Here is a 26,917-nt window from a genome sequence, read left to right as displayed (position 1 = left end):
TCAGCTAAACCAAAACAATAATTTAATATACGGTTTTCTTTTCAGGTCATTTACAGCAACAGTTAACTTCTTCTTCAGTGTCTGACCTGTTTTATCTTTTTTTTCTTGTTTTCTTTTCCCCCGTTTTGATTGTGTATCACAGAAAATGTTAAATCAAGTTGGTAATTTCACACCATGAGTCAGAGATGGCTTCTAAGACTGTTACACTTGTCTGTTTGACAGAAAATGGAGCAATACTGCAGTTTTCTGACAGGTCGCTGTTCTGTCCGTGAGAGGTAAGACACTAGTGAAATGGTGTAGGACATGGGCAAATTACTTTAAAGGCCTCAGGCAACCTTGTGTGTGTGATCTGTTAGTGATACTAAATACAGTATGTAAAGGAATGTATTGATTGATTTAAAGAGAGAACAAAAAAAACAAAACAACAACACATCAATTGTTACTTCGTAGTTCTTCACACGGTTCGTCTTGTTTTATATCTTGTATAATATATATATTTTTGTAGAATCTTTCAAAGTCTTTCAGGAAATAGTTCAGTCATTGTTCAGCGATTTAGAGAATGAGAGCCTTAGTGTTGATGTTGCGTGGGTGGGGGGTTATAGTCGATGTCTGGGGGGTGGGGTGGGGGGGAACCCGCTGTTGCTTGACCCTCCTAATCCGATCTCGGCCCCATGAAACTGAAGACCGCGTAGCCATCTTCAATCCCTCTGACCTTAGCGCCATTCAGACTGGTATGATATGGAGGCTGCGGCCATGGTCCTGCAGTTTGATTGGGTTGCCATGGTAACTAGTGGCGGTCATAGGCAGTGGCAGCAGTGGGAGGGGCGGAGCCCCGGGATGCGGCACTATAATAATAAGGGGAACCTGGAAGTTAACAGAAGAGCGGAGCGTTTGAAACCACAGCAAGAGCAACACTCACGCCCACTCCTAATGATTTTGCTTATGTAAAACACAATCAAACTATTCTATTACGTTTCTGAAACCTCGGCACACATAAAAACACTTGCCAAGGGCTTATGCGCGTCTTAATTTAGAGATGCAGTGTGTTATGACCTTGCTAATCAAAAAGAGAAATAAAACTGTAGCTAGTTTAGTAAAGCTGTATGCAAATAATGCCATTGTAAAATGTGATTATATTAATCCCACTTTAAAGCGACTAATCCCATAAGGGATAAGCAAAAAGGGTTAATACTCACTTAATAACGCGGGGTTGCTGAACCGCCAAGCTTCATTGTAAGTTGTGTACTGTGGGTGAGAGTAGGGATTTCCTGAAAAGTCGCTTCCTAAAATCAAACACAAATGACAGGTTAGCAATAAAGCAAATGAGTATCTTAAAAACATATCCCTGGGTTCAGTTGAAGTTAAGCTCAACTGTCAGCATTTGTGGTAAATAAAATCTCTTTTATCACTGAGGTTACACTGAGGAATTTATATTGGAATAAAATGGTGCCAATTTATGGAAAATTTGAAAGCATTTTTCTAATTTCATAAAAGCACTTTACTCTGTTAAAGCTGTTCAAATCTTTTATGTTGTTGTTTTAGGGTTTTAGAGATTATGATGAAGTTGGCATCAAAGTAGTTTGAAATCAAAATCACTGTTTCATTTTGTGGCTTTACTCTAGAGACAATTAGTATTTTAACGTTTACACAGATTTTCTTTATTTTACAGTACGTGCACTTCTGTGTATTTGCAGTGTCCTTACCTAAGAAAGTATTGGGTAATACAAATGAACTACATGGGTTAAGGTTAGATTTAGGGGTAGGTTCAGGGTTAGTACCTGGTTATTGTAATTACCATAAGTACAGGATTGTAAAATAATGTGATACCTGAAATTTGCCTGTAAATTTCACAAACAAACAGCAAGTAATATTGAACTAAATGAGAAAATTCAAAAGACTGAAATAGCATTTTCATGTTCTTACTCCAATAGCGAAAACAATTGTTTACAGTGTAATCTAGGTTTATTTATTGTAACTGAGGGACAAATTAAAACGTTTTGTTATATTCAACATTATTCCACTAATGCTTTTGATTGAGCTTAGCAGAGTTACAGTAATGCTGTACTGGAAATATTGCATCACATTAGTTCAGCACATCAGAACTAAAGGAACTGGCATTGTTTCGCCGCTCTAGATGGCAGATGGCTCGCCCTGTCCTCTTTCCTACGCCCTGGTGCTCGGCCATTTTGGCTGAATTTGTTACATTAATCCTGAGCTGGGTTTTGAAGTTTCTTTTCTTTGATTCTGCTGTTGCGCTCTTAAGATTCTCTTTTCTTTGGCCGCACCAAAGCCTGGCTTCAAAAAACCTCCCCAATGGATTCGTTCTCGCACACACTCGCCCCTTTTTTATACGGCCGAATTCGACTTTCAGGAAGCGGCCCTGTCCATGTCAGTGAGCAATGCTGTTGGTCCCCCACGTTTCTTTCTTTTATGAGACAATAAAGGCTGGGTTTTATATGAAGCTGGTGAGGAATGGCTTTTGCTTTAACAGTGTTTGGGGTCTGTCACTAAATCTTAGTCGTTCGAGGGCCAGATGAATGGAAGTGCACACAAAACCCATGGCTCTAGGATTTAAGAGGATTTCTCAGCCCGTGCGACCAATGAAAATGAATCTTTGATGAAAACATATTTGATGTACCTGTAAAGATATGTTTGCCCAGCAAATGAATCCTGTCACTGAATTAAATTTGCCCCTGCGAGCCATTCATGTTTGTGGGCCGTGGAAGCCCAAGACAGACTTGAATCTATCTGAGGCACTCAACGGTGACCGAGAGAAGAATCCCTCTCTGTGCCTGATGTAAAATATTTGTTTTCCAATTTTCGCACACTGCATGTTTGTGCTCGGGCTCTACGAGTCCGACTTTGTGGGCGCTGATGTTATCCCCTGGCTCCGCGTACAATCGCATTTGCACTTTTCCAACTTCTCCGTGCCATCTCTCAGGCTGTCCGTTTGCATACGTGTGTGTGTTTGCGCTGTTTGGGGAGAGGGCGCCGTTCTTGCTGCCAGATTGCATCCTGTCCTGGCAGTGAAACTCAAGTCAGGTCCCTCTGAGAGATAGTGATTTAAATATTTACAGGCCTTCCCGCCCGCTGTTTTGTGACCCTTAACTGTTTGCTGTGAACCTGAACTGCAGGTTAAGTAGAGGGGAAAAGAGATACGCTCTGCAGCACTGGAGGCAGGGCTGGAGAAAGCTGTGTTTATCGATGGCCTGTGAGAGCGTCGAACGGTTGGGGAGAGGGAGGGAGGGGCGTAATGAGCGCTGGAACCCGAGTGGAACTGAGAGGAACTGTCCTATATCCCGCACTTATGTCCCTGATCACTTATTGAGAGGCGCTAATTTTCTCCTCAGCAGCCGATAAGCCGAGTCTGCTACTCGGGTTATTGACGAGTCGAGATCGAGATTCACACTGCCCGTCGTTGTCTTTGGTTAGACTGCAGTTCTGGCTCCTCATCGTCCTCATTAATCTTATCCTCATTAATATTATGCTCCTCATTAATATTATCCTGTTTAATAAACATTAGCATCACCAGAAATGTCATTGGCTTGTAGCTTTTTCACTTATCTAATCAAATGTTACCTAATATGCTACCAAATGTTACAGCTAATGTAGCCAAGCTTTTAAAATATTAAAAAGGAAGCTTTTGGCCAGTGATAATTGAATATCAATGCACCATTTTTTGTTTTGTTTTCCAGATGCAGAAGTGCAAATTCAGGTTTGGCTTTGCATGACCTTAGGTTTCCTGAAGATGATCAATTGCAGAGGACTGTTCCCTGAAAATATTACGAGCTCTCTTAAAATTAACGTCCTCGTAAAAATAGTAATTACACTTACCAGGAACCATTCCAGCAAGTGTAGAGGTGGGGTAGCTGCCCTGCCCAGTGGGGGGAACGTGAGGTGGGTACCCTGGTAGGGTTGTGCTTGCCATGTCTCGACCTGTAAAGAAAGTAACAATTTTAAGCACACACACCCACAAAAAAACAAAAAATAAAATAAAAATTCAATAGACTATAAGTGATGAAAGGGTGAAGGGTATATGATTATCATAAAATCTTTCAAAAAAAATTACTTAAATAGTTTTACTACTACAATTTTTTAAGTTAGGCAGAATTTAAGATTTTTAGATTAATACCAAAATATAAGTACTTTTTCATATGCTGTAAAGAAGATAAAGTGAACATCACATATTTTGGCACATTAAAATGTATGATGCATAGAAAAAAGTGCTCTAAGCATTAAACTACTTAAAGCGTTACACCATGCACATCAATAATAATAATAATACTCAAACATATTTGTTTTTCAAGCAGAACCCTGAAACCATCTTCTCTGAAAATCTGAGAAGTCTGCTCAAGCTTGTTTGTTGTAGCCAAATAACTAGAAAACCCACATGCCAAGCATGCATTGGGTAGATTTCACCTCTCTTTAAATTCACAACCTGAGAAACTGTTGACCCTGCAGAAGCTAAAAACACCTCAACTGCTTTTTTTCCCTTCTAGGTCGCTCGGCCTTTTAACTTCCTCTATTACACAGAGTGGCGCTGCTGGCCTGTTTTGACTGAAGTGTTTTAAATTGCTCGACAGAGAGAAGCACAGAATGCCCTCGGCCTGCTGGTGGCATTGCTGCTGCTAAAAAGCCCAAAACATCACGAGACTGCAGAGTGCACATTGCCTCCATATCCAGCTCTGTAATTGGAGGTGACGGCTAGCAATCCTGCTGGATGTGCTGGCTCAAACTTTAGAGCACGTAGGCCTTCGTCAGTCCCGACTGGACCCTTGTGAGGTTCCGCATCATTGTTTGAAAGGGGACCATTAAGTGGAGGGGGGTCTACTTGTTAGTAGATATTCCCCCGTTCTATCTACTAACAAGAGCTGCCAGTCAAACAGGCACACCAGGATGGTAAATAATATGAACATTTGTGTTTTACTATGATATTGTACTTTTTGTTTAATTAACAGGAACCAAAGGCAAATTATAGCCATATTGTTTGTGGTTATTAACTAAAGCACAGGAACGAAATATGCACGTATAGAGAACCACAAGACCCAATCACACTCATAAGTTAACAAACATGTTAAAAAATACTAGTGCACAGACTTTAATCATAAAAAATCAAATCATAGAACTAGAGACTAGAAAAGAGTTATCAGTACTTCTCAGGAAGGTACAGGACATGAGCTGTCACCAGAAACGCCATGGAATGTGCCTCAGTAGATTTTTTAAAATTTGGTTGCAGTTTTATGCATAAATGTATACCTCGTTCATAAAACAAAAAAAACGTTTCAACCGGTTTTTGAAAGGGGTCTTTTATGCTCACCAAGGCTACATTTTGTTTAATTAAAAATACAGTAAAATAGTAATATTTTGAAATATTATTACAACTTAAATGAACTATTTCCAAATGTAATATATTTTAAAATGTATTAATTAATTCACACAAAGGCAAAGCTGAATTTTCAGCATCATTACTCCAGTCTTCAGGGTCACATGATCCTTCAGAAATCATTCTAATATGATGATTTGATGCTCAGGAAACATTTATCATGATCACTGTTGAAAACATTCGTGCTGCGTAATATTTCTTTGGAAAATTCTAATTTTTTTTTAATGATTGAAAAGTTTAAAAGCTTTTATTTGAATAGTGTTTTTTTGTAACAATGTAAAATACTCTTTTTTTATTTAACCTTATGCAATCCTTCAAATTAACCTTATTAACCTTTTTTGTTGTATTTTTTTTTTTTTTAAATATCTTAGACTCCCCAAGATTTCAAGGGTAGTGTAACACATAAATAAAAAATTAGTTAAAGAGTGTATAGCACCAAATGACTTTGGAGTGTTATTGGTGCCCTCTCAAAAAGAAACAGATGCATGACGCCTGTGGCTGTTTCCCCCATTTACCAGCGCAGGGTACGTTTCTATTCTTTCTTTTCTTTTTCCTTTTTTTGTAGGGCTGTACCTGCTATAATAGGTTGGCTTGCATACTGGCTGTAGCCGGGGACATGATGGGCATAGGCACCGTAGCAGGGGGTGGAGGCATCTACTGACACGCTGGCCTGGAGGGGCAACAGTTCCGCTAGACCCGAGACTGCCAGTGAGGAAGGGGTGAAAGGAGCCAGGGAAGCCTCATGCGGCTCCTGCTTAACGCATGCGGAGGATGAATGTGACTCTGCCAGGTGGAGAAAACAACAAAAAAAGCCACACACACACAATCAGACAATGCACAATCGCTCGCACTCAGCAAAAAAAAAAAAAAAAATGAATCATGACAGATGGAAGTACTGAATGGGAGTAGTAAAAGAAAAGGAAAATGAAGTTCGGCTGACAGTGTTTGGTGTTGTTGTGATGCTACATTGCGTTTAGGAGGAAAAGAAGGATTTATGTGAAGTTCCGACTGCCGTGGTGTTCTGATTCAGTTCCTCGGTTGTGTTCAGGAGTTTTAACAGAGCCTCCAGAGGCATTTCTACACGCACGAGGGGATTTGGTCATGGTAAGCCAGGAAATGTTACTGTGCTACGTGTGGGATTTATGTGCAAAGACAGATCCACAAATAATTACATCAAAGATGCTTTAAAACTTTTGCCACACATTTATGGGCTATATTTTTAGCATTAGACAGTGCTTTGCATTGTTTCTGTAAAACTATTTGACAAAATAATGATTTATTTATTTTTCTTAGTATATTTACAGCTGGCACGAGTACTCCCAGCCTCTCTCAGTGAAACATTGCCTCTCATAAATACAATAGGATTGATATTTGATTTCTTATGGTGGTTTGGTGCCTTGAATGTATCTCTACAAAATCAGAAATTGCAACATTTGATCAATTTTATTGAGGGCATTTTTGTAGATGTAAACATTGTCACTGTTTTTTATCTTAATTTGACTATTTGCATCTCTTTGATTTTGATTCGCTCACTTTAAGCAAAGAAGGAAAAAAATTATAACACATTTTTCATTACGTTGCAGTTTTTTTCTTCTTTTTTTTTTTTTATTCTGGCCAGTTTTATTTATTTGACAAAAACAAATTCTTGAATTTGACCTGCTTTGTGAGTCTTAGTTTTGGGCCATGCTTACTCACACAAACAGAATAGATTAGAAGTGAAAAATGTTTTTCCTATAAACAGATAAGATAAATCTTTGGTTGATCTATTTTTTTCTCAGAATGGAAAGCAACATATAATTTGTTCCATAATAGAAGAGACTTTTAAAGTCTTCTATCAATTTTAAATTTGTATCTGAATCTAAATAAAGCTACATTTTTATACAAACCTGATTATAATTATTTATTCGTCAAATGAGCAAAAAATGAGCAAATCTAAACAGGTAAATCACTTTCGAACAATATCTCTTGAACAGCAGCATGGCTCGCAGATCAATCAAGCTCAAATACAGAGAAATTTCCCTAAGGTTCGGAGGTAAGTGTCGCATCTCCAAACAAAAAAGCCTGCAAATCGCGACGCGGCCCCTTTGCATCGCCAGCCTTGATATCATTTGGCTGATGAGGTTTGGCATTTTTCATCTTAGCGGGTTTGCCACTGCAGCTCAAGCAATCAATGTGAGTTCTGTCTTCATCTCTCTCTCCACTCATCCTCTTTAACATCCTCTGCTGTTAACATGGTCTGTGGGGAGGGCTCTCACAGCTTCATGATAGCCTCATTAGCTGTTTCCCAACTATTGTTGTTTTACAACCGAGCTATGTGCGGAGAGTCGCTCATTAAGATAAGGCCTCCTTGTTGTCAGATGCAACCCTGACAACCCGTTCTGACCAAACGCCAGGAAATCAGGCAACTTAACTGGCCTCTTTCCCACACAAATCAATGGCAATTTTTCTTTCCTGCGCAGGTCTGGAACTCGCAGCCGAATCTTCATGCAGCAGAAGCAGGATAAACATGACGTTTTTTTTAATCGAGAGACGCGATACAGAAACGAGGCTGTTAGATGACTATATTTCAAAGAGGAAGATGATGGCCGTAAAGCCTAACTTCAAAAATAAAAAACCTTAGAGGCCAATAAAGGAGAAAAGGAAGAGAGGCTGTCGGAGGAATTAGGCCTCGCGTTTTCACGGCCTCTGCTTTGCCGCTGTAAAGGAGACAAGGGCGTTCGCTACACTGACCGAAGCCCAGTGTTCAAGATCACTGAACTCTGAAACTAATCAGAGGTGCTGTTGCTTATTGTCCTGGAAACAAGCAAGACCTGCAAAAAGGAAGGCTGTCAACCTCCTGATTACAGAGATGGAAGATAAACACTGGTCTATGTGGAGGCGCATCACATCTCAACATGAACCAGAGCTATAGAGTTCTCTACATCTGTCTCGCTCTCACGAATGCATGGTTTCACATGGGTGCCGTAAGAGAGCGAGGAATGGCTTCCTTTTTTTTTAAAACCCAACAGTTCCAGCAAAGTCACCTGTCTATGTTTTGTAACAGTACTGAAATCTTTGACCTCAATTTTCAAGATTTTCTCACAGGCTCACAGGAAAAACGAACTGCTTCACCCCGATCAATTACAGCAATGTAATGTTTGGACGGCCAAATTGCTTGAATCCCCAATATAAGTTCCTAAAGTTATTCATTATCAAATGTGTGCTCAAAGGTTAGTGTGCTATTGTGAGGCTGAAATAAACATTAATTTGGGCTCTAGGGCCTGCCGCGGCTTCTGGTGACTCAAGACAGAGGCAGTTTGTCACCGGGCCACACATCAGGTACCTCAGTCTAGCCAGCAGCGTGTTGTTTGCTGCTCACTGGAGAATAGCGGGCCACACTTAAAAAATGGCTCTCTGTCGGATATATTTCAGCCGGAGTTCATCAGCCGCATAAGCCGACACAAAGCAGTCTTTTCTTTCACTCTGCCTGCGTATGCTGCTTTTCTTTCTTACTTTTCTTGCTTGTTTTTTTTTTTTTTTACAGACATGGAGCTCTGTTGCTTTCAGACCCGGGCTCTCAGTATTTTTTTTCTCCCCCCCTTCTTCCATCTCTCCGAAGAGATTTGGAACAAGGGGGATCCCTTCAGCACCTGCTCAGGTTTTCAGCGGGTCGGAGGGGTGCCCATTTCCACGGTACCATCCTACTGGCACCAGGAAGACTTCCATTATATGGCTCGGCAGGAACAGTGCTTAAGAATCTGCACTAGTCATTCATTGTGAAGGTATGTGCAAACGGCCTTTTTAAAAGGCTAGTCATATCTGGACAGCTTCCAGACTTTTTACTGCAGTTTGAATAAATCATGCCATTGTTTTTCCCCCCTCTACTACAGTTAATACATGAAAGTGTGGAATGTGCATGACTCATTGGGGCAAGTACTGGCCCTGATGACAACAGAAGATCAGATTGGTCTCTCAAAAAACTCCATCATCTGTACTTTCTGCTATTTTATGAATTGATCATATATATTTTTAAATGTATTTATACATTTATAAATGATTATTAATATTTATAAGTATACCATTTTTTAAAAAATAAATGTTCTTTACACCAAGTTGTATTTTTTGTTATTATTTTTATTAAATTTCTTCCAACGTCATTAATTTCAATCCATTACATAAGCTATTTTAAAATGGCTTTTCCTTTAGGACTTTCGGCACAGAGCAGTAACCCCTAAAACTAATTGGGTAAACAGTTAACACAAAAAAAACACGTCTCCTATGCCTCGTAGTGCCCTTAAAATTCCAATTTCTGTTTTGTAATGAAGAGTTCATTAATCATTCATCTTTAATAGATTATGCAAATCGCACGACATAAAATCAACAAGATCAATGGCAGTGTGAATTTTAATTGGCTCAGGAAAACATTGCTGGGAATGAGCATAATCTCCAGCTCTATCCAATGAGAGGGAGTAATTTATTCAGAATTGGCTCTCAGTGTAAATGCGTAGGGTAATTTAGCACCTCCTTTAACTCTGTCCTTATTCTTATTTCCAGTTTATCACATGCGAGTACACCATAACATTACGTTATTGCGTCGTTGAACTGCTTTTCTTGCTTCTTTTTTTAATAAATGAAGTTATTACTGCCAAAAGTCATTTAGAATACGACATGGAACAGTTAATATATAAGACTCTCAAGAAATGTCATTTGATCCTAGACATTCTGAAAGAGCTTTAGAACATAATTACAATTGTTTTAGTTTTAGTTTTTTCAGCAAATGCTGAATTTAGGATGGCAGGGGTAGGTGTTCTCATCATGCATGCATAAACCAACACTGTTTTAAAATCATTAACAACAATAAAAACTTAAACAACCATTGAAAATCTCTCGTTCCTGTTCCAGAAGCAAGAGGTGGTCTACACTAAGACCCCCAGTGTGTCCCATCCCAGGTGCAAGAAAGGCCACCTGCCATGAGGGTGCTCCCTAGACCGAGACTGCTTTCATACAAAGGACAAAAACACACCTTTCTTCTCCAGAGGCCCAACTTTCTGGAGGGAACTCTACCTCCCACATATTACCGAGGGGGGAAAAAAGCCCTTTCTTTTCACATAACATTATCCAGCTATCATTTGAGAAGGGGGCACAGCAATTTTCAATCATCCTGTCCTCCGCCCACACAGAACTCATTGGCTTTGATGGCTCCTGCATAATTATGTGAATTTTATTAAAAGCTCAGCATATTAATCTCAGCCCGACAGTTGGCTATCAGTAAACTTAACCTTCTCTGAGGTAATAACAGCCGCAACAATGAAACAATCTTTCAATTAGCCAGCCTGACATTAACCACCGCATACCACAAGAAAAAAACAAAAACGATGCAACAATGAAGGCCAAACCATGCTGGAACGCCATATTTCTTTCTGAGAACTATGAGCTGAAGAAGTTTTCGGTACACAATGGTAAAGTGGTCAAAACAATCCATGGGTTTTTGCACAGTGACACTGGCCAACAGTTTTCCATAATCGCTTAGAATGATTGGGTCTTGCATGCAAATAACGGCGCCTGTCTGTTTCGATCGCCTCTCTCTTACACGGCTCCTCAGCGCAGGCAGCACTAATCCATCCACTTTAGATCAACATGTCACATTCCACTCTCACCTGTCCGCTCAACTTATAAAGCTCACTTTACCACATAAAACAGTCACATAGACTAGAATATGAATGTCCTGCCAGTATTCTAATGGTCAGCTGGGACAGTCGATCCAGCGCTCTTACCTGTCACTACCGGGTAGCTCTGTGATACGCTGGAGCCCAAATCTGAGCTGACGCTGGTTGACAGACTGGGCTTGACTTCGTCCAGTCCAGGGTTCAGTGCTGGTAGCGAGTATTCATTAGCCTGCCAATGAGGGGAGGGGGGACACTTTAAGTAGATATATCTTGGGGTCCAAGCATCACTTTTAGGTGTCCAATTAGAAAGCTTTCGGCCTGTGAGCTGCCAGTCCTATGTTATTTTAAAACTGTTTCTCTCCTTTTTCTTACGATTTAAGGAAGGGTAACTGTCGTACACAAAGTACCAGGAATTTAATATAGTGGCGGCTCAGTTACTGTGGCTTTGTAAATGGGCACCTGAAATCCAGTTCTACTAAACTTGCACATTATTTCTGTTTCCCCCAGTCAGAGAGATGTGCATGTGTGTTTTGGTGGAGTTAATGTGAACTGTGTGTGCATACATTAAGGTTGTGAGCGGGACAGAGAGAAGGATTTGGAACAGACTGAAAGGAAGGGGTGTCAGCTGTCTCTTTGTGCTTGACTGCAGTCATTCCCCTGACCAGCCAAGGGAGGAGACGGGTCCGCTTTGTTAGATTACCAACATGGCCTCGTTTCGAGACCATTTGAAATAGTTTTCTTTAGGATGAGAAAATGATGACACGAACATAAGCCCCAAAACAGCTCTCTGTTATTATTTTGAAATGCTAAAACATTGACGCTTATGTCGTCTGGATCTGCACGCCGCATTTGAGGTGCTACGACTCTCTTCAAATGGATTTCTTTGTAACTAATTCAACAAATGAGAATAGATTTCCGGCTCCCATTGTTCCTCGCGTATTAAAGGGCGAGCATACATATGTCCGCTCTTCTGCGTATACGTCTGCGTGCGTGTGTGCGTTCGTGCATTTGCGCATCACAATAGGCCTGTGTCCCAATGGGAAATGCTGTGACCCCAGACTTGTCTGTCTCTATTCCAGATAAACTCTAATTGTCTGCTACAAATGTTCAGTTGGCCAGTAGCGGATGTTCCTCTCTATTTGGTCTGGCCTCAGATGCACAACAGCTATTTTATCATGCAGATAGGGGCAAGTTGGGCGTGGGGCAACTGAAGAGCCATCTGAAAAGGATGACCAAATGGCTGGCAGAAGTGTGGGAGGGGTGAGCCCATTGAGTTTAGCATTTCCAAAATGGCTTTTTAATGCCCGGCCTCACACACCAGACATGGCTAATAGGTCCGCTCTTTCAAGAGTTAAAAAGGGGGCACAAAAACGGACCAATAAATGGGAATGTAGTCTGATTAATATTACATTAAATTAAAAGTGATTTTTCTGGACTGTTCCAGGGCTGTTTTTTCCCTCACGTTTAGCCTCTTTCCTTGCCTTTTTTAATACCTTCTTGGCTTCTCTTTGTGATTGCAAGTCATTTCCAATTCGTTTTAGTATTGATCTTCCAGTAGAAATCAGTTTTGTAATTAGCTGCAAATTAGGCCCTCTACAAGGGGTGAGGGCTGTCCCCTGATTTATCACCAGTGTAATTCTCTGCGATCGGAGAGAAATTAAAATGAACTCAATTAGGCCACTGCTTTTGCTTTATGGGCCTCTACTTGGAGTTTCAAGGGAAAAATTAATAGTCACTGGTTGTTTGATAGTATAATGAAAGTAAATAAAGCTTATCTCTTGTAATAAGCCAAAAGCTTTAAATAAGAGCTTGTATACACAAGGTGGTGTTTTTGTTTTTTTGGATTGTTTTTCGCAGCATGATTTTTGGTGCATTCAGACCGAAGATTTGTCAATTATTTTTCATATTCGTATCAGTGGAGTCATGTTGATGTGCATTTAATAAAACTAAATTAATCTGGCTTTAATGCACCTTACACTATTTAATGCATATATTAGTGATGCTTGGGCAAGATGCATCATTTAACATTTGTCTGTGATTAAATCGTATGGTGACTTGATTTTTACTAGTTTGTCTTGGGGATTTTATTCAGAAAAATAAATATCCGTCGGTTCAAATGAACTCTGCTGTCCGCTCACACTCCGCTTTAAAATTAGCACTGCAGACTGTCTGACAATCTCCAGTTTTTTTTGTTAATGTATTAGTTTGTTAGTATTCGTCCATTTGCCTCAATATTACTGACCTGCTCTGGCTTGATGTGTTCTGACGTAGGGAAGACGTCGGGGTATGACGGCCGCTCAAACACCCGATCCAGAGCCTCCAGCTGCTGTTGAGTGAAGGCATCGGCCCTCAGGTGCTTCCGTAAACTCTCCACACTACCCTGAGAATCACTGTTTGGGCCAGAGCCATCTGAACCATCTATGAGAGGAGAGAGGGACAAGGCCACATGCTAGTACCAGTCGTTATGGTCCCATTTCTCCCCGGGGCAGGCACCCCATCCCTCCCCCCGTACCCCACATAACAGCTACGTCTAGCACTGTAGTGCACCTCTCAGCACCGCTAGATGAAAGATTGGAGTATATCAGCTCAAATTCAGTCAGCGCTAGCCTCAAACTGATCCTAATAGCTGTGGAAAGATAGAGCACATGAGGCTGGGAGAGAAAGAGAGGGAGGGAAAGATGTGGACGGTGCAAAGCGGGGGAGAGGAGACCCACACCTCCCCCATCCCAGATCAGCATCAGCACCGTCATCATCTGATAGGCCTGCAGTAATTGATGGATTGCCTTCAGAGCAAACATATACTTGTTGGGAACGCCATGTGTTTTAGCGTGAGCCACCTTGTTCTCTTTTCCGTCAGTGGGCCGGTGGAAAATGGAGAGCTATTATTTAAAAGGCACAATTTCCTTTAGAATGTAATGCTGCTTTCACTTTCAGATTGCTTTTCCCTGGAAAAATGGGAGGCCGGTCCCGACTTGAATACAATTACGCAGCTTGACTGCCAGCTTATGTATTTCCCTCCATCTCGCTCTCTATAAACAAATGAACAGTTTCCCCTCAGACCGTGACCTCATCACCCTGCCGAAGCAGGTAGCCTTCCTTTCCCCAGTGCCTCATTTTGCTCATCCGGAAACCCCTTCGCAAACATTCGGCGAACGTCCGTGCAACCTCGACAGCCGTACTTGCAGCCTCCCGCCTCTGGTGGTGGAGGGGCTTTTTTGCTCCCTTACAAATCTGTCATTCTAAATTTGCAGCAGATTATGTTCTCTCCACGGCGAGAGCGTAGTGATATATGATATGCAAGGCCCCTATTGATTGCCTGATCTGGTGGCAGGAGAGAGGCGAAATGAACTTGAAATGAACATCATGCCTCAACTCATTGTGCGTATAATACTCTACTTAATCCCACATTTTTCTGTGCTATGGAATTCAATTGATCAATCATGTTCCACTGATAGTACCATTTCAGGGGCTTTATTGCCATTCTACCCGCCAGCTTGACCTTTTTTCAATGGCTGAGGCCACAGGATGAACTGACTTTCAGGAGAAATGGATCCACAGAGAGGTCTGATAAGAGACTGGGAGATATGTGTGTGTGTGCGTGTGTGCCTGTGAGTGTGTGTGCGAGTGTGTATTTAAGCTACACAGAGGTGACATTTTTTCTCTTCCTATTAAGTTGTGGTTGTTGTTTTTTTGTGTGTTTTTTCTCCTTGCATTATCTGAGTCATTCCATATCTGAGAGCAGGCATTTTTTATAGACAGCTCCCTTGGGGGCCTTCTATAAGGCTGCGTGTTGTTGCCGTATAAACCTCAATTGTTCTCTTTGGTACAGAAGAAAATAGAGTCATTAATTACTTTCTATCAGGTGGTCTAAGTGCAAACTGCGATCAATAAGCAGGCGTTTGTCATTTGCTTCTGTGCAGCATGTTTGCCATACTCAAAAGCCCAAAGCGAGCAGGGCCGCTAGTTGACACAGGGGACGGACCCGCGGTTGGAGCTGTGGGGGGCTGGGCTGTTCTCTGTGAAGTTACAATTATGGGAGATTTAGGTTGGATCAAGGTTAGATCGGCGTTTCACAGTGGATTTTTTGACATTTGACAGGGATTCACTGTGAATGCAGTAATGTTGTCTAGACTATGTATATAGCTCCGCTCCTGTTTACATCAGCGCTCGTGCTATATTGATTTCATTGGAACACTTGAGTGTGTTTGTTTTGACATCCCACTGCATTAGCACTTTGGTGCTATGGGACTAGAGCTCTGTCAGATCAGATAACCAGAGTCCATAAAACAGGCCTCCCATGGGCTTCCTCCTCTGGAGAGCCCAGTTCAAATAAAACTAAGAACAAGAGACAGTCAAGGGCTTATCATGGTGAACTTGTCATTTTAATAGATGCACAGTACGAAGTCAATGTCTGTGTGTGTGTAAGTGCGTTTGAATATTTTTAAGTAAAACGTCCTAAATTTGTGATATGAACTATGAGAATATATTAGGTTTTAGGAAGTAAGTGTTTAGGGTTGAGCGGGTAGGTGTGAAATTCTTTTAAGAGAACAGTGCTGAGTTTCCTGCTTTCATCTCATCAGATAAGGCTGGTTTGGATGAGAGAGCTTTTTGAAAAGCAAATGAGGGTCTCGTGACCCCTATGACCCTTGACCTGATATCACACATCTCTTGTTTTTATGCATTGCTTTTTACTGTTATAGGGATAATTCACCCACAAATTGAACTTTTATTATTATTCACTCGCCCTCATGTTGTTCCAAACCTCTGACTTTCTTTTGTTGAAAACAAAGAATTGTAGAGTATGTTTTTTTTCATACAGTGAAAGTCAATACCGTCCAAAGATGTTTAAGGTTCCATTGACTTTTAATAAATTGTTTTTTTTAAAGACAAAATATCTGGTTTTAAACCATATGTGGTCAAATAAATGACAGAATTTTCATTTTTGGTTGATCCCTTTAAGCCAGATGTTGAGCGTTCTGTCCCGTTTTTTGTTAATAAAAAGTTAAATATATTATACTTAGAAACATATGTAGGTTTACACTAATTATATAGGTTGAAGAATTGAATAGAAAAAAGGTTTGGACCTCCTGTTTATGAAATCTACAGTGCAGCAAGACTGCACAGCAAATGACTAAATCAGAAGAAGACAAGACAATAAGAGAAAGAACAAGAGAGAGATGGAGAGAGAGAGAGAGAGAGAGAGAGAGAGAGAGAGAGAGAGAGAGAGAGAGAGAGAGAGAGAGAGAGAGAGAGAGAGAGAGAGAGAGAGAGAGAGAGAGAGAGAGAGAGAGAGAGAGGGGCGAGGTGGCAGCAGCACAACCGGGGCTGTTAATTCCTGTTATGTTACAGCGTGTTTAAAAGGCTTTATTAATTCAATTTAGCGTCGCTGAACAGTGTGCAGGCTGCCAGTAGGAGCTGCGCTTTCTCTCCTTTTTCTTTTCTCAGGCTACCGCTGTCAGCATGAGTTTCTCCTCTCACCCATAACACACATTTCCTTACTGTACTCGCACCCGGTCCGTCATTTAGCACATCGGCTCATGTGACGCAGCGTTCTGGAACGCAATTAATGAATGTGTATCTCCCTCGCTCTCACTCTCTTTCCCTTTAAAATCTGCGTAATGCGGCGCACCATTAATTCTCAGCATCAACGTTCATAATTGACTTTTCTCTGACATGATGCCTCTTAGAGCGAACCACTCTGTCCTTAGATGTTTTCGTGCTGCAGATTTTTCGTGTTTGCACTATCGGCCAGGCCAGGGCGGCGGGTCTGCTTGAATGCAGATGTATCAGCCAAGCGGGGGCATAGACCTTTTGTGTCCTTTGATAAGGAGCCCGGCACCTTCTTCTCTGCCGGTTACGCTCCGCAGCCTCGCTCAAATCTGGGCTTTCTCTTTCATACAGAGGCCATCATCATGATGAGATCGGTGGGATGTTCTTATTCGATTTAGACTGAGGCCAATCCATTTCTTGGTTTGGATGTATTTCATTTCTATTCTTTTTTAAAGCAGAATCCATATTGACACAATAGAATCTCACAAGCCATGAAATGGAAGCACGGGTTAAAGCATTCTAGCTGCGGGCCAAACTATTTTAGCATGGGGATTTGAAGTGTGTTGTCGCTCACTCTCAAAGCAATACTTTTAGATGAACAAACAGGCTACAAAGTAAAACTTTTGCGTACTTGTACCATGATGGCACGGACGTAATCTCTTTATCACGCTAACGGCGAATAAATATGCCGCTAGGCCTTCTAAATCAACCCTCTTTCATGTGAACGCACGCTCCCACAGCTGATTCAAGCGTCAATCTGTGTTTTTGCATGCAATTTATTACAACCGGCCTACTCCCTATGTAGGTTATGTTTGGACTCATACAGATGGAAGAGAGCTGGGTCACACCAACCTGCTAATCAGCCGACGCAAGGACAGGTGAGAACGAAGCGGCGTGGAAATACGCGACTCGTGCATGTACGCTAGTAATTAACTCAGTTCATTCATTTGTGTCATTTTGCAACAAAGTATTAACTCTGACAAATGAGAAATCCCAAACAGGCTTAATTTCCCTCTTTTGCCATTAATGCATTTGGCAAGAGAGGCATTCTATTTTCCATAATGAGATACACAAATAAATCTGGCAATGGATTGAAGGGCCTGTGAAGGCAGCAATAAGGTTGAGGCGCATTCTCTGTGCTGGCATAATTGGTATCACTGCTTGCAGACATATAAACCAATCTTTACACAGATAGGGCTGTGTCTCTCTCTTCCCCTTTAGGCTATTTCTTTTGTCTCCTCAATAGCTTGCACATCCACGATAGAGGAAGGGGGTGCTAATTTGTGAATTAATAGCTTTTCTCTGCAGAATTGCAAATTCCCTTAAATGTCACTATGTTCAACTTGCGGGGAGCTATTGCCACCAAAGAACTAATCTTGGGAGGCTCCCCCCAACCCCTCCCTCTCTCCCGCCGAAGGTCCGCACCACGCCGAACGTCACCCGTAGCCGGCGAGCAACGCGCTACTTTTAATTTGCAGTAACACATGAAAATGACAGATTAATGACTCTTATGACACCTGTGTCCCTGAAGCTCCTCTTGCAAAGACCTGGTGTACATAACGCGTGTCACACTACATTATCTCCATATCCCTCTTGTAATGGGGACCTTTTTTTTTAAAGGGCACTAGCATCATCAAATATAAAGACTGTGGATGCCTTCGTCTCTTAAATCAAGCACTGAATGAACGCTAACTCATTACACGTGACTTTTTCTCCTCCCCGATCTGGCTGTTCTCAACCTCATTTTACACGTTACGTGTTTCAAAGTGCATCTGCTCAGCTCTTCCTAAAATCGGATTAGCATATTTCTGTTATGTCATCATCTAATGAAGGGAAGATTGGCTGCGCCCAGCCAAATAAGGCTCAGGTAGCCCAAGGCTGCTGGGCTGCTATGAAATTGAAACCATACACTGGCTGTCGCTCTGCCTCCCTGATGTCTCGGTGTGAAATAAGGGCTAAGTTTAAATAACACAATGCTTTTTAGACATTTGGCACTGCATCAAATTACCAGCCATGAGCTCTTCATCAGGGACACGGCATGACATATGCCCTACAAACGTCTCGGTGCACCTTGAGAGACCTGCTTGAGGTTGTATGATGCCAGAGAAGGGGAAACACATTGGCAACAACAGGAATATTTACTCTAGTTGCTATAATGAAAGGTAATCCTCGGTGAAGCGGTATTAAATTTGATATTGCGCACGCAAGTAAACTCATGTTTTCCCGCCTAGTGTTTTATGATGCAATTACACTCAAGCTCTTCATCCACTCTTCATGTTGTGTCAGTTCTAATCAAACTAGGAATAACTACCGGCGCTGGCGTTTGGCTGGGTAATCCCCTCTCGTCGTGTTATGTCCTTTCTCTGTTTTTAGAAGCAAACGGTCTATGACAGAGGCAGAGGAAAAGCCACACGATGGTCTCGGCGAGAGCACGCCACGCTGTAGCAAATGTGATTTGCCACAGTCGCTTTCTCGCAGTGTTTATATATGATCCAGAGCTCTCTCCATAAAGATATCATTAAGCGTCAGTGCGCTCCGTTTCACCCCCCTCCCCTCGACACACAACCCTACACGTACACGTGCACACACTCACACACACCCTCACAGAGCACTTGATCAGACTCGAGTGGCTCGTGATTGAGCAAGCAAGAGAAAGGTGGGCTAACAGAACTTACAATATCCTATTTTCCTCCCATCCAAGTGGTTGCCACTCCAGAGAACTAAAGAGATGGAAACATAAAAGAAGCAAGTAGCCCTGCGTTGATAAATGTTTTAAGAGATCATTTCCAACCACTTCAACCTCCCTCCCTCTGACTACAGCACTTTCTGTGTTCCCGTTCGGCCCCGTGCCACATGGATGTTTATTCACTAGCATTCAAAAGGCGATTGTATGAAGAGCTGATCGGCCATTAGGCCTTAGGCGGTATGTGCCCTCTCATTTATAAAAGGAGGGAGAATGTTGGCATGAGCAGGTTGGCAGTTCCCTTTTTGCTGCTAGTTCAGTTCTTCAAAAAGCAAAAATACACAGCCAGAAAATTGAGATAAATTAAAATGTCAGAATATGTCAATTATAAATCGCACATCATGTAGTTTTTTCATTATATTCTGCATTTCCATTCCCACATTATTCTTTTTTTTTTGCCATTTCTTTGTCTTCATTTCCATTGACCTGTATTATTTACAAAAGCATTAAGCCGTATCCCTGACGCACTACCTAAGCGCTATGCTGTCATAATTCGGACCGAATGATAGCATGTAGGCATATTCTTGTTTGCACAGAGCTACTGTATCATCAAATAAAATGTGCTAGAGCCGTACAAACACCATAGTATCAAACGGCTGAATGTAACAGTCCAATCTGCTTTACTACATAACAAGTCACTTGAGAGGGCTTTTTTTTCTACAACAAAATGCTTTGTCCAGTGCTATCAAAATGCCATCTTCATCTCCCCACACAAATTGGAAATTACAGGGGGCTGTAGAGAGGCCTAGAAAAGGAGTGAGAGGGGAATAAAAGCGATGGAGAGAAATCCAGTCTCTTACCATCATCGCGTTTTCTCTTTTCGCCGTTGGAGCGAGGGATTCCTAGGATGCCATTAATAGAGTAGGACCCCACGGGGTCATTGGAAGCGCTTGACACAGGTGGGGAGGCTGTGCTGGGCACTGAAAGAGCACAGGAATAGGTTAACGTATATGGAGTGCTCTCAAGATCACCTTAAAAGAGAATGAATTAACATTAGGTCACAGGCATAATTGATGTCATTATGATTTTTATGTTTATATGCTAAATGTATGCTGTCTCACCTATAGTGTGTCCCGCTGTGCTGAGAGGCGTTCCTGTGCCGTCGGAGGATGGATGGAAAGGCTGCTGAACTTTGGTTCGAATTATCCTACGGAATGACAGTTAAAAGAACACAATGAGTTGAGGGAGCAGCTGATTCGCTGGATCATTTCACGGTAAGCTTTCACATAGCCTGATGCGACCCGTTGCGTGTGTAAAACTCTAGTGTTGTTTTGGGGCCTTCCTATAAAGATGCACTGATTCTGTCACAAATAACCAATCTTGGGGTATTAGGGCCAATCATGGAGTAGATGTGCGAGGCAGAGTGGGAGCTACCGCGGAGAGAGTGGATTCAATCAAATGGGATCCCATCTTTAGAAATATGATAAAGTCCCACTACCTCGAAGGTGTGATATGGGGGAAAGTCTTCATTGCACTTTGGTCTGAATGATCTTGCAAACAAAGCATGAAATCACATCAATTCACCTCAATGATGAGCTTCACTGCCCCGAACTGGCCTCAGCTTTAATAATCTCTCTCTCTCTCTCTCTCTCTCTCTCTCTCTCTCTCTCTCTCTCTCTCTCTCTCTCTCTCTCTCTCTCTCTCTCTCTCTCTCTCTCTCTCTCCCTCTCCCCCCTCTCCTTCTTTATCTATCTCAATCTCTCCCTCTATCCTCCTCCTCACTGGAGCAAGAGGAGATTGCTTGTAGAGTGTGGATACTGACTTTCCAGATCCAACATTTTTTCCCTAGCACAAACATTCAGGAGTGCCAGCATGGATGAGGGCCTATTGATTGGGACTTGGGGATAAAAAAAAGTTGGGAATTAGAGGCAGAGAAGAACAGATGCAAATAGAGGGCTATAAATTATATGTGACAGGAAAGCAATAGTGTCTTATTGCTTCACCAAAGCCCACTGCAGCATCTGATGTCTTTAATCTGGGACACACTTTTGAGAGAAGAAGCTGTCGCCTTATTCTAGGAATGCATTTATTCTCGTTGGCTACACATTTTCACATTTGTATAAACTATAATACGGCTGTAAATTGAATTACTAAGGAAGTCCTCATTCTGTATGTGCTCAGAAAATCAGTACTTATGACTAAGAATTGATTCAGTGAACTGATACACACACAAACAATGATATATATATAAAATTATTATTATTATTTATTTAATTGAATGGCAATAAAATAATACATTTACATTTAAATTGTCCTGCAGCCAAAAGAGCAAACTCTATCTTTCTGAACAAACACTACAACAGTATTTTGTGAATTCTTTTAACATCCATCCAAAACAATGATTTAACCCTGTGTCTAGTGTTGGCAACACAAATTCAATAGCTTGGATCCATGTTCTCACTATCGAATGAGCTATTTGGAAGGTGTGAATTAATGACTTGCCAGGGTGCTGAGAATTCCCTGAAGAAATATTAAAATATGAATCGATGCTATTGAAAGGACGCTTAGGATTCAGGCGATAGAAGGGCTCAGAACTGGTTGTGTGCCAGTGGCTTCATGCTGTGAGGAGGACACAGAGAACACCCCAGACAGTGTGTAATCTTTAATAATTCATGCAGAGAAAATGTGCTTAAAGCTGGGACATCTTCTAATGTCAACAGAGCAGAGGTCAACCTCTTAAGCGCTCAGTGCATGAGGGTCCTGCCTCTGAAGCTCACTGGTGAGGGAATACTTTTAGACAGGGCACAAGAACACCTGTTTGAAATGGCACATGGCTTACATTTTAACTGGACGACTACAGTCTGCTATAAAATGTTCAAATATTGCATTTAGCATTTTTTTTTGTACTTGACCGCTTTAAGCAGTCTCAAAGTTAAAGGAGAGTGTACTGATGCAGTATAATCCAGTTCAGTTAAAAACACTGCAAACTCACTGATGCTTACTGAAGCAACATCTAATTTATTAAATACTATAGGCAAGTTTTGAAATAATTAGCTTAAGTATGGTTTTATCTGATTTGTGGAGCATAGAAAACCCATCTTTGTATGATTCAGAATAACAGTCCAAATAAATTTCAGTAACATGTAATAATTTCATACATAAACAGGTCCTTAAAAAAGCCCTCCTCTGAGGTGATAACTCGAACATCATTGGAAACAAAGATTTAGTGGCTCTTCTTTCATGTCATTAATGCAGATTAAAAATTTACCACATACATGTGTTGAGACCTGTTCAAATTGCCCTTTTAAAAGCAGCCATAGTGCATGAAATGAATTTTTTCAGCCTCTCTCTCTCCCCCGTATTTTTTTTCTTTTTCCGGGGAAATGTCTTGTGCGAGTCGGCCCATGATCTCTCTTCAGCTCATTAAAATGTAATGCTTCTGGCCAGCTCTATGGAACAGTGCCTTCTAACCAAAGTTCATTACTCCTGCTTGCAGGTAGGCCTTTTTCACCTTGTTCTTCCACTCTTAAACCCCCTCCCACCACCATGTCTCCATCTCACTTGGGATAGTCTTGCTAGCCTTTGTATTTTAATAAGAATTAGAATGGTAACTTAAGTCTATTTATTTTCAACTGACTGATTTATTGTAGGTAGGCATAGCAGTAAAGTAGGACTGGATATAATCTCCTTTGCATTATTTACGATAACATAAGGACTGCAGGGCCTGTTTGTTAGTCCTTGGTAAATTAATAACTTACTAAAATTGTTAAAGCCCAATTACACAACCACTGCATTAAAAACATTTTTTTGCACTATTCTTGTTTAATAATATTAATAATAATTTATATTTATTAATTATTGTAAATGTTATTATTAATATTATTAGAAAAATTAAGATTTGTTTTTTTTAACACTTTAATTGATTTATTTATTTTTCTCCGAACTATGAGATTCCGTATAAAGCAGTGAGGTCTTGTCGCGCATTTCCCAGTGCCACTAGATCTGGTTACAGAGTATTGATTGGTTTTCATCGAGACAGATGTGATTTTCGCGACCTCAACTATAGATCCTCTGCAGGCTGTGGACAGATTTGGGATTGAATTGCACATTTGAGACCACCCCGATAGCAAGAATTTAAAAAAAAGCAAAAACATCACCCATGGAATAAGCATTGTAAATTAGAAACGAAACGTAGTTTTCAGCACAAGGCCTCTAAAGGATTTTAAATTAGCTGAAGATAATTTGGCCGTTAGTGTTTGGACTCGCCGTTTTAATAACAGAAGCTGCTGAAGGTCAGTAGAACGGAATGAACAAATCGTTCTGTTCGGTCAATGACATCACGCTTTTCAAATACATTTGAAATTGAAAATGTGCAAATGGAATTTCAAAGCGCTTTACCTGTTTATAGATGAAACACTTGGTACTGTGTCGTTGTCACAAACGCCCTCGGCCAGGAGTCGGTCTCGGATCTCCCAGGCGAACATTGTGGGATTCTGCCGCTTGTATTCTGCGATTTTATCCACAACTTTGGGCGTCGCCACTTTTGGTTTGGATCCCCCAATAACTCCAGGTTTAATACTGCCGGTTTCATAATATCTGAAAAAGATGAACGATATTCGTTATTTAAAATTGTCCTCACGTCATAGCAATGGCGATATTTTTTTTTCTAGCGTGTGGCATTGAGCATTATTTATAAACAGTGAGTTATGAATAGCTACGGCCCATACTTATTATATTTTGACTTTTTAATTAAAAATTAAAAAAAGTCCAACCCCTGCGACGGGAAAATGTGTCATTTCTATTTTAACACGTACATTCAATAGGTTTTGCGTCTTCAATTATTAACATTGGTAGGCTGCGATCTAAAATCGCAATCATTCATTTATCAAACGGTTTCCTCAGCGACTGATATATGTCCCATGCACCCCACGATTAATACATGCCACCAACACATCTCATAAATTCTAAGGAACATTTAAAGTGCAGAATACCTTATAAGATCCTTTTGATAGCTGAAAAATATTTCACAAAATTCAAAAATCTATAACAGTTTCCTAGAAAACATATCCTTTCCTTCTTCACAATAAATTTAATATTATACCTTTTCACTATAAAGAAAAAAAAACTTACTAATACGATACATTACAGTACAATAATGTTAATGATAAGATGTTTATTTACATGAAGCAATAACATTTGATTAGTATTAGTTTTCTATAACTGGACCAATTTGCTGCATCTGTAATTTTTCGTACCTTCCGAGAATTTTGCTGACACAGCCATGGCTGACCCGTAGTTGTCTTGAGATGTCACAAGGTCTTACTCCTTGGTGCGCGAGCTCCACGATTCTTTGCCTGACCACGTCAGGTAGGGGTCTGCCATTCACAAACACCCCTCCTAGCTGGTTCACACCGCCGTGCCCTATATGGGATACAACAACACAGACACAAAAAGCATAACATTACATACATATAGAAGATAGGCTACGCCGTTAACATGGCTACCACACAGAAGCGTTTAATTTTCTGTTTCTCCCCTCACTCTCTCTCTCTCTCTTTCTCTCTTTAACACTCTCCGCATGGGAGCGCGCGCGCACACACAAACACACACACATTGCCTGTATGTGCACATGTGGACAACCATAAACAATTAAATGCTATAATGTAGGCCTATATTAACTGAGAAATATGATAGAAAACGTATAGGCTACGTAAAATGTTTTGACCTTCATTTATTTATTATATTTATATATTTATTTATTTATTGTTTATTTGAAGCCTACTATTTCTGTACAATGACAATATTAATACATTATCATCCAAAGGTTCACTGGACAGTACAAACGTTTTCCTCATAGGCTACAGTTAAAGCAAATTAAATTTGTAGGCTACGTGTGGCAGTATTTTTTTTTTAGTTAGTTAGTTTAATAAATTAATTTGATGTTTTTAAATTTGTCAGCATAGTAAATAACTATAAGCTAATGTAAATTATAATATAATACAATTGTACTGATGATGATGATAATAATAATAATAGCTAATAATAATAATAATAGCTAATAATAATAATAATAATAATAATAATATATTATTATTATTATTATTCCACAACCCATAACCCTTTTTATACGCATCATGATTGTAAACATTAGCTCATGTGCTATTCTACCCACAAGACCCGCTGCAGTTAGGTAGTATTTTCCTCTTCTATTCCATTGCAGCCAAACACATGTCGCATAGATTATGTTTCAACCTGTTTAATTTTCCTTGCACAATTATTGTAAATAATTAAAAAGAGCTTTGATAACTCATATTACAACCATGGAGTAGGCTACTGCAAAATAATTAAGAATTAATTATTTAAATTATACCCAGGCCTTCCGTTATCTTGTTTCCACGCCGTGTTTTCAACTAATACATTACAAATAACTCCTTAAAAAATATACATATATTACTGTGCATAATAGCAAACCATTTCTCTCTGATTTTCAAAACGTAGAGCATATTTATTTTGATTGGGAATTCCGCGCTTTAAAATGGTGAAAGGCATTTTTCTTGTACAATAATTTAATCTCTAGCAATTTGGTATTTTCGCATTGGCACGTCAAGATATTTCTGGCAATTTTGCTTTATATTATTGCAGTAGCTACATCTCTTGTCACCTTGCATGTGCCAGTAATTTACTCAAGCGTTGTAACTTAAAAATAAGACATATATTGCGTGAAATATGCACGAATCACATACAACGCAAAATTCGTAATTTTAAATGGAACTACGCAAAATATTGTAATCGACTTTTTGAACGACTTTTTGTCTGAACAAACGACCCAAAGGCCGCTTAATATATAACATTAAGCGATTGCTGATATACGGTGACTACTTTCCGTATTCGCTTTACTGAGCAAAAAGTAGGCTATAAAATATGAAAACAATTATTTAAAACTTGGTAAGAGTGAATAGCTTAATGTGGGCAGGTTGTAGACTTACAAGCCATCTTTGGGCTAAACATTTTAGACTTGATTTATGCTAAACAAGGTAGAGATTTTGAAGGGTGAAAAAAAAAACTGATCTTTTACTCACGGTGCATCGCCGAGAAGGGGTCTGCTTTGCAGTGAATATCCATGGGATAGCAAAGGAAGGAAAGATAATCGACTGAGGTCGCCGTCTCGCCTTGATTATGTAGCTATAATTGGAATTAATAAAGATCGCTATCCGTTCAAAGCGCGGTGCTTCCGATGCCCAGTGTACAGGAGAAGTTCTTCAGCGAGCGACGAACTTTATCTCGTGCCGTTCAGTCCATTCAATAAAGACACGAGGCTGGTCAGGTGCAGATCATGTCCTGCTCTAGTCTCTCAAAAAATCTTTTACGCAGGAACGTTAGCGTAATCAGTCGTTCAGTTAATATTTGTTAGCTACATATTTAAGGGAACGCAAGCATTAGTGGTTGCGTCTCCTCCAGTGTCCTCTGGTGAAACTGCAGTGTAAATTCCTCGATATGGAAAGCGTTTCTGGTAAAGTCTGAGGGGATACAGTCAGATTCGTCCGGGGATGACAGGAAAAAACATGGACACGGCGAGTGTCTCTCGGTCCCCCTCTCTTCAAGAATGGGATGTGCCTGTTAGAAGCTTTGGGCTGAGACTGAAACCCCTCTTCTCAG

The 26,917-nt window shown here is 40.6% G+C and overlaps 1 protein-coding gene across 27 annotated transcripts; it reads right to left on the bottom strand.

Annotated features, from left to right (window-relative positions):
* Window positions 1-26,917, bottom strand: pax2a (paired box 2a). 27 transcript variants are annotated; one of them, XM_067420739.1, is made up of 13 exons: window positions 26,341-26,914; window positions 24,517-24,694; window positions 24,253-24,273; window positions 23,660-23,857; window positions 20,383-20,468; window positions 20,122-20,292; window positions 19,254-19,298; window positions 13,271-13,446; window positions 11,137-11,257; window positions 5,957-6,166; window positions 3,835-3,936; window positions 1,197-1,283; window positions 1-845 (listed from the first exon to the last, which is right to left on the bottom strand). In XM_067420739.1, exons 1-13 carry the CDS (start codon window positions 26,381-26,383, stop codon window positions 724-726), a joined length of 1,560 nt encoding a protein of 519 aa, XP_067276840.1. In that variant the 5' UTR covers window positions 26,384-26,914; the 3' UTR covers window positions 1-723. The 27 variants fall into 27 exon arrangements, with proteins under 27 accessions (XP_067276840.1, XP_067276841.1, XP_067276844.1 ...); XM_067420740.1 differs by having other exon boundaries at window positions 24,517-24,682; XM_067420743.1 differs by having other exon boundaries at window positions 1-864; window positions 26,341-26,911.

This window comes from Pseudorasbora parva, chromosome 17, assembly GCF_024679245.1.
Source record: "Pseudorasbora parva isolate DD20220531a chromosome 17, ASM2467924v1, whole genome shotgun sequence".
NCBI lineage: Eukaryota > Metazoa > Chordata > Actinopteri > Cypriniformes > Gobionidae > Pseudorasbora > Pseudorasbora parva.
Note: the sequence above shows the minus strand (reverse complement) of the source record. Positions and strands in the feature narration are given on the sequence as shown.

Bases quoted from the DNA above. Each gene is read 5' to 3' on its own strand.
- pax2a (XM_067420739.1), bottom strand. From the start codon at position 26,383: ATGGATATTCACTGCAAAGCAGACCCCTTCTCGGCGATGCACC. The intron at 24,695-26,340 runs GTGAGTAAAAGA...TCTGTGTTGTTG, and splicing joins CCCCTTCTCGGCGATGCACC to TATCCCATATAGGGCACGGC. The intron at 6,167-11,136 runs GTAAGAGCGCTG...TCCACCTGGCAG, and splicing joins GAGCTACCCGGTAGTGACAG to AGTCACATTCATCCTCCGCA.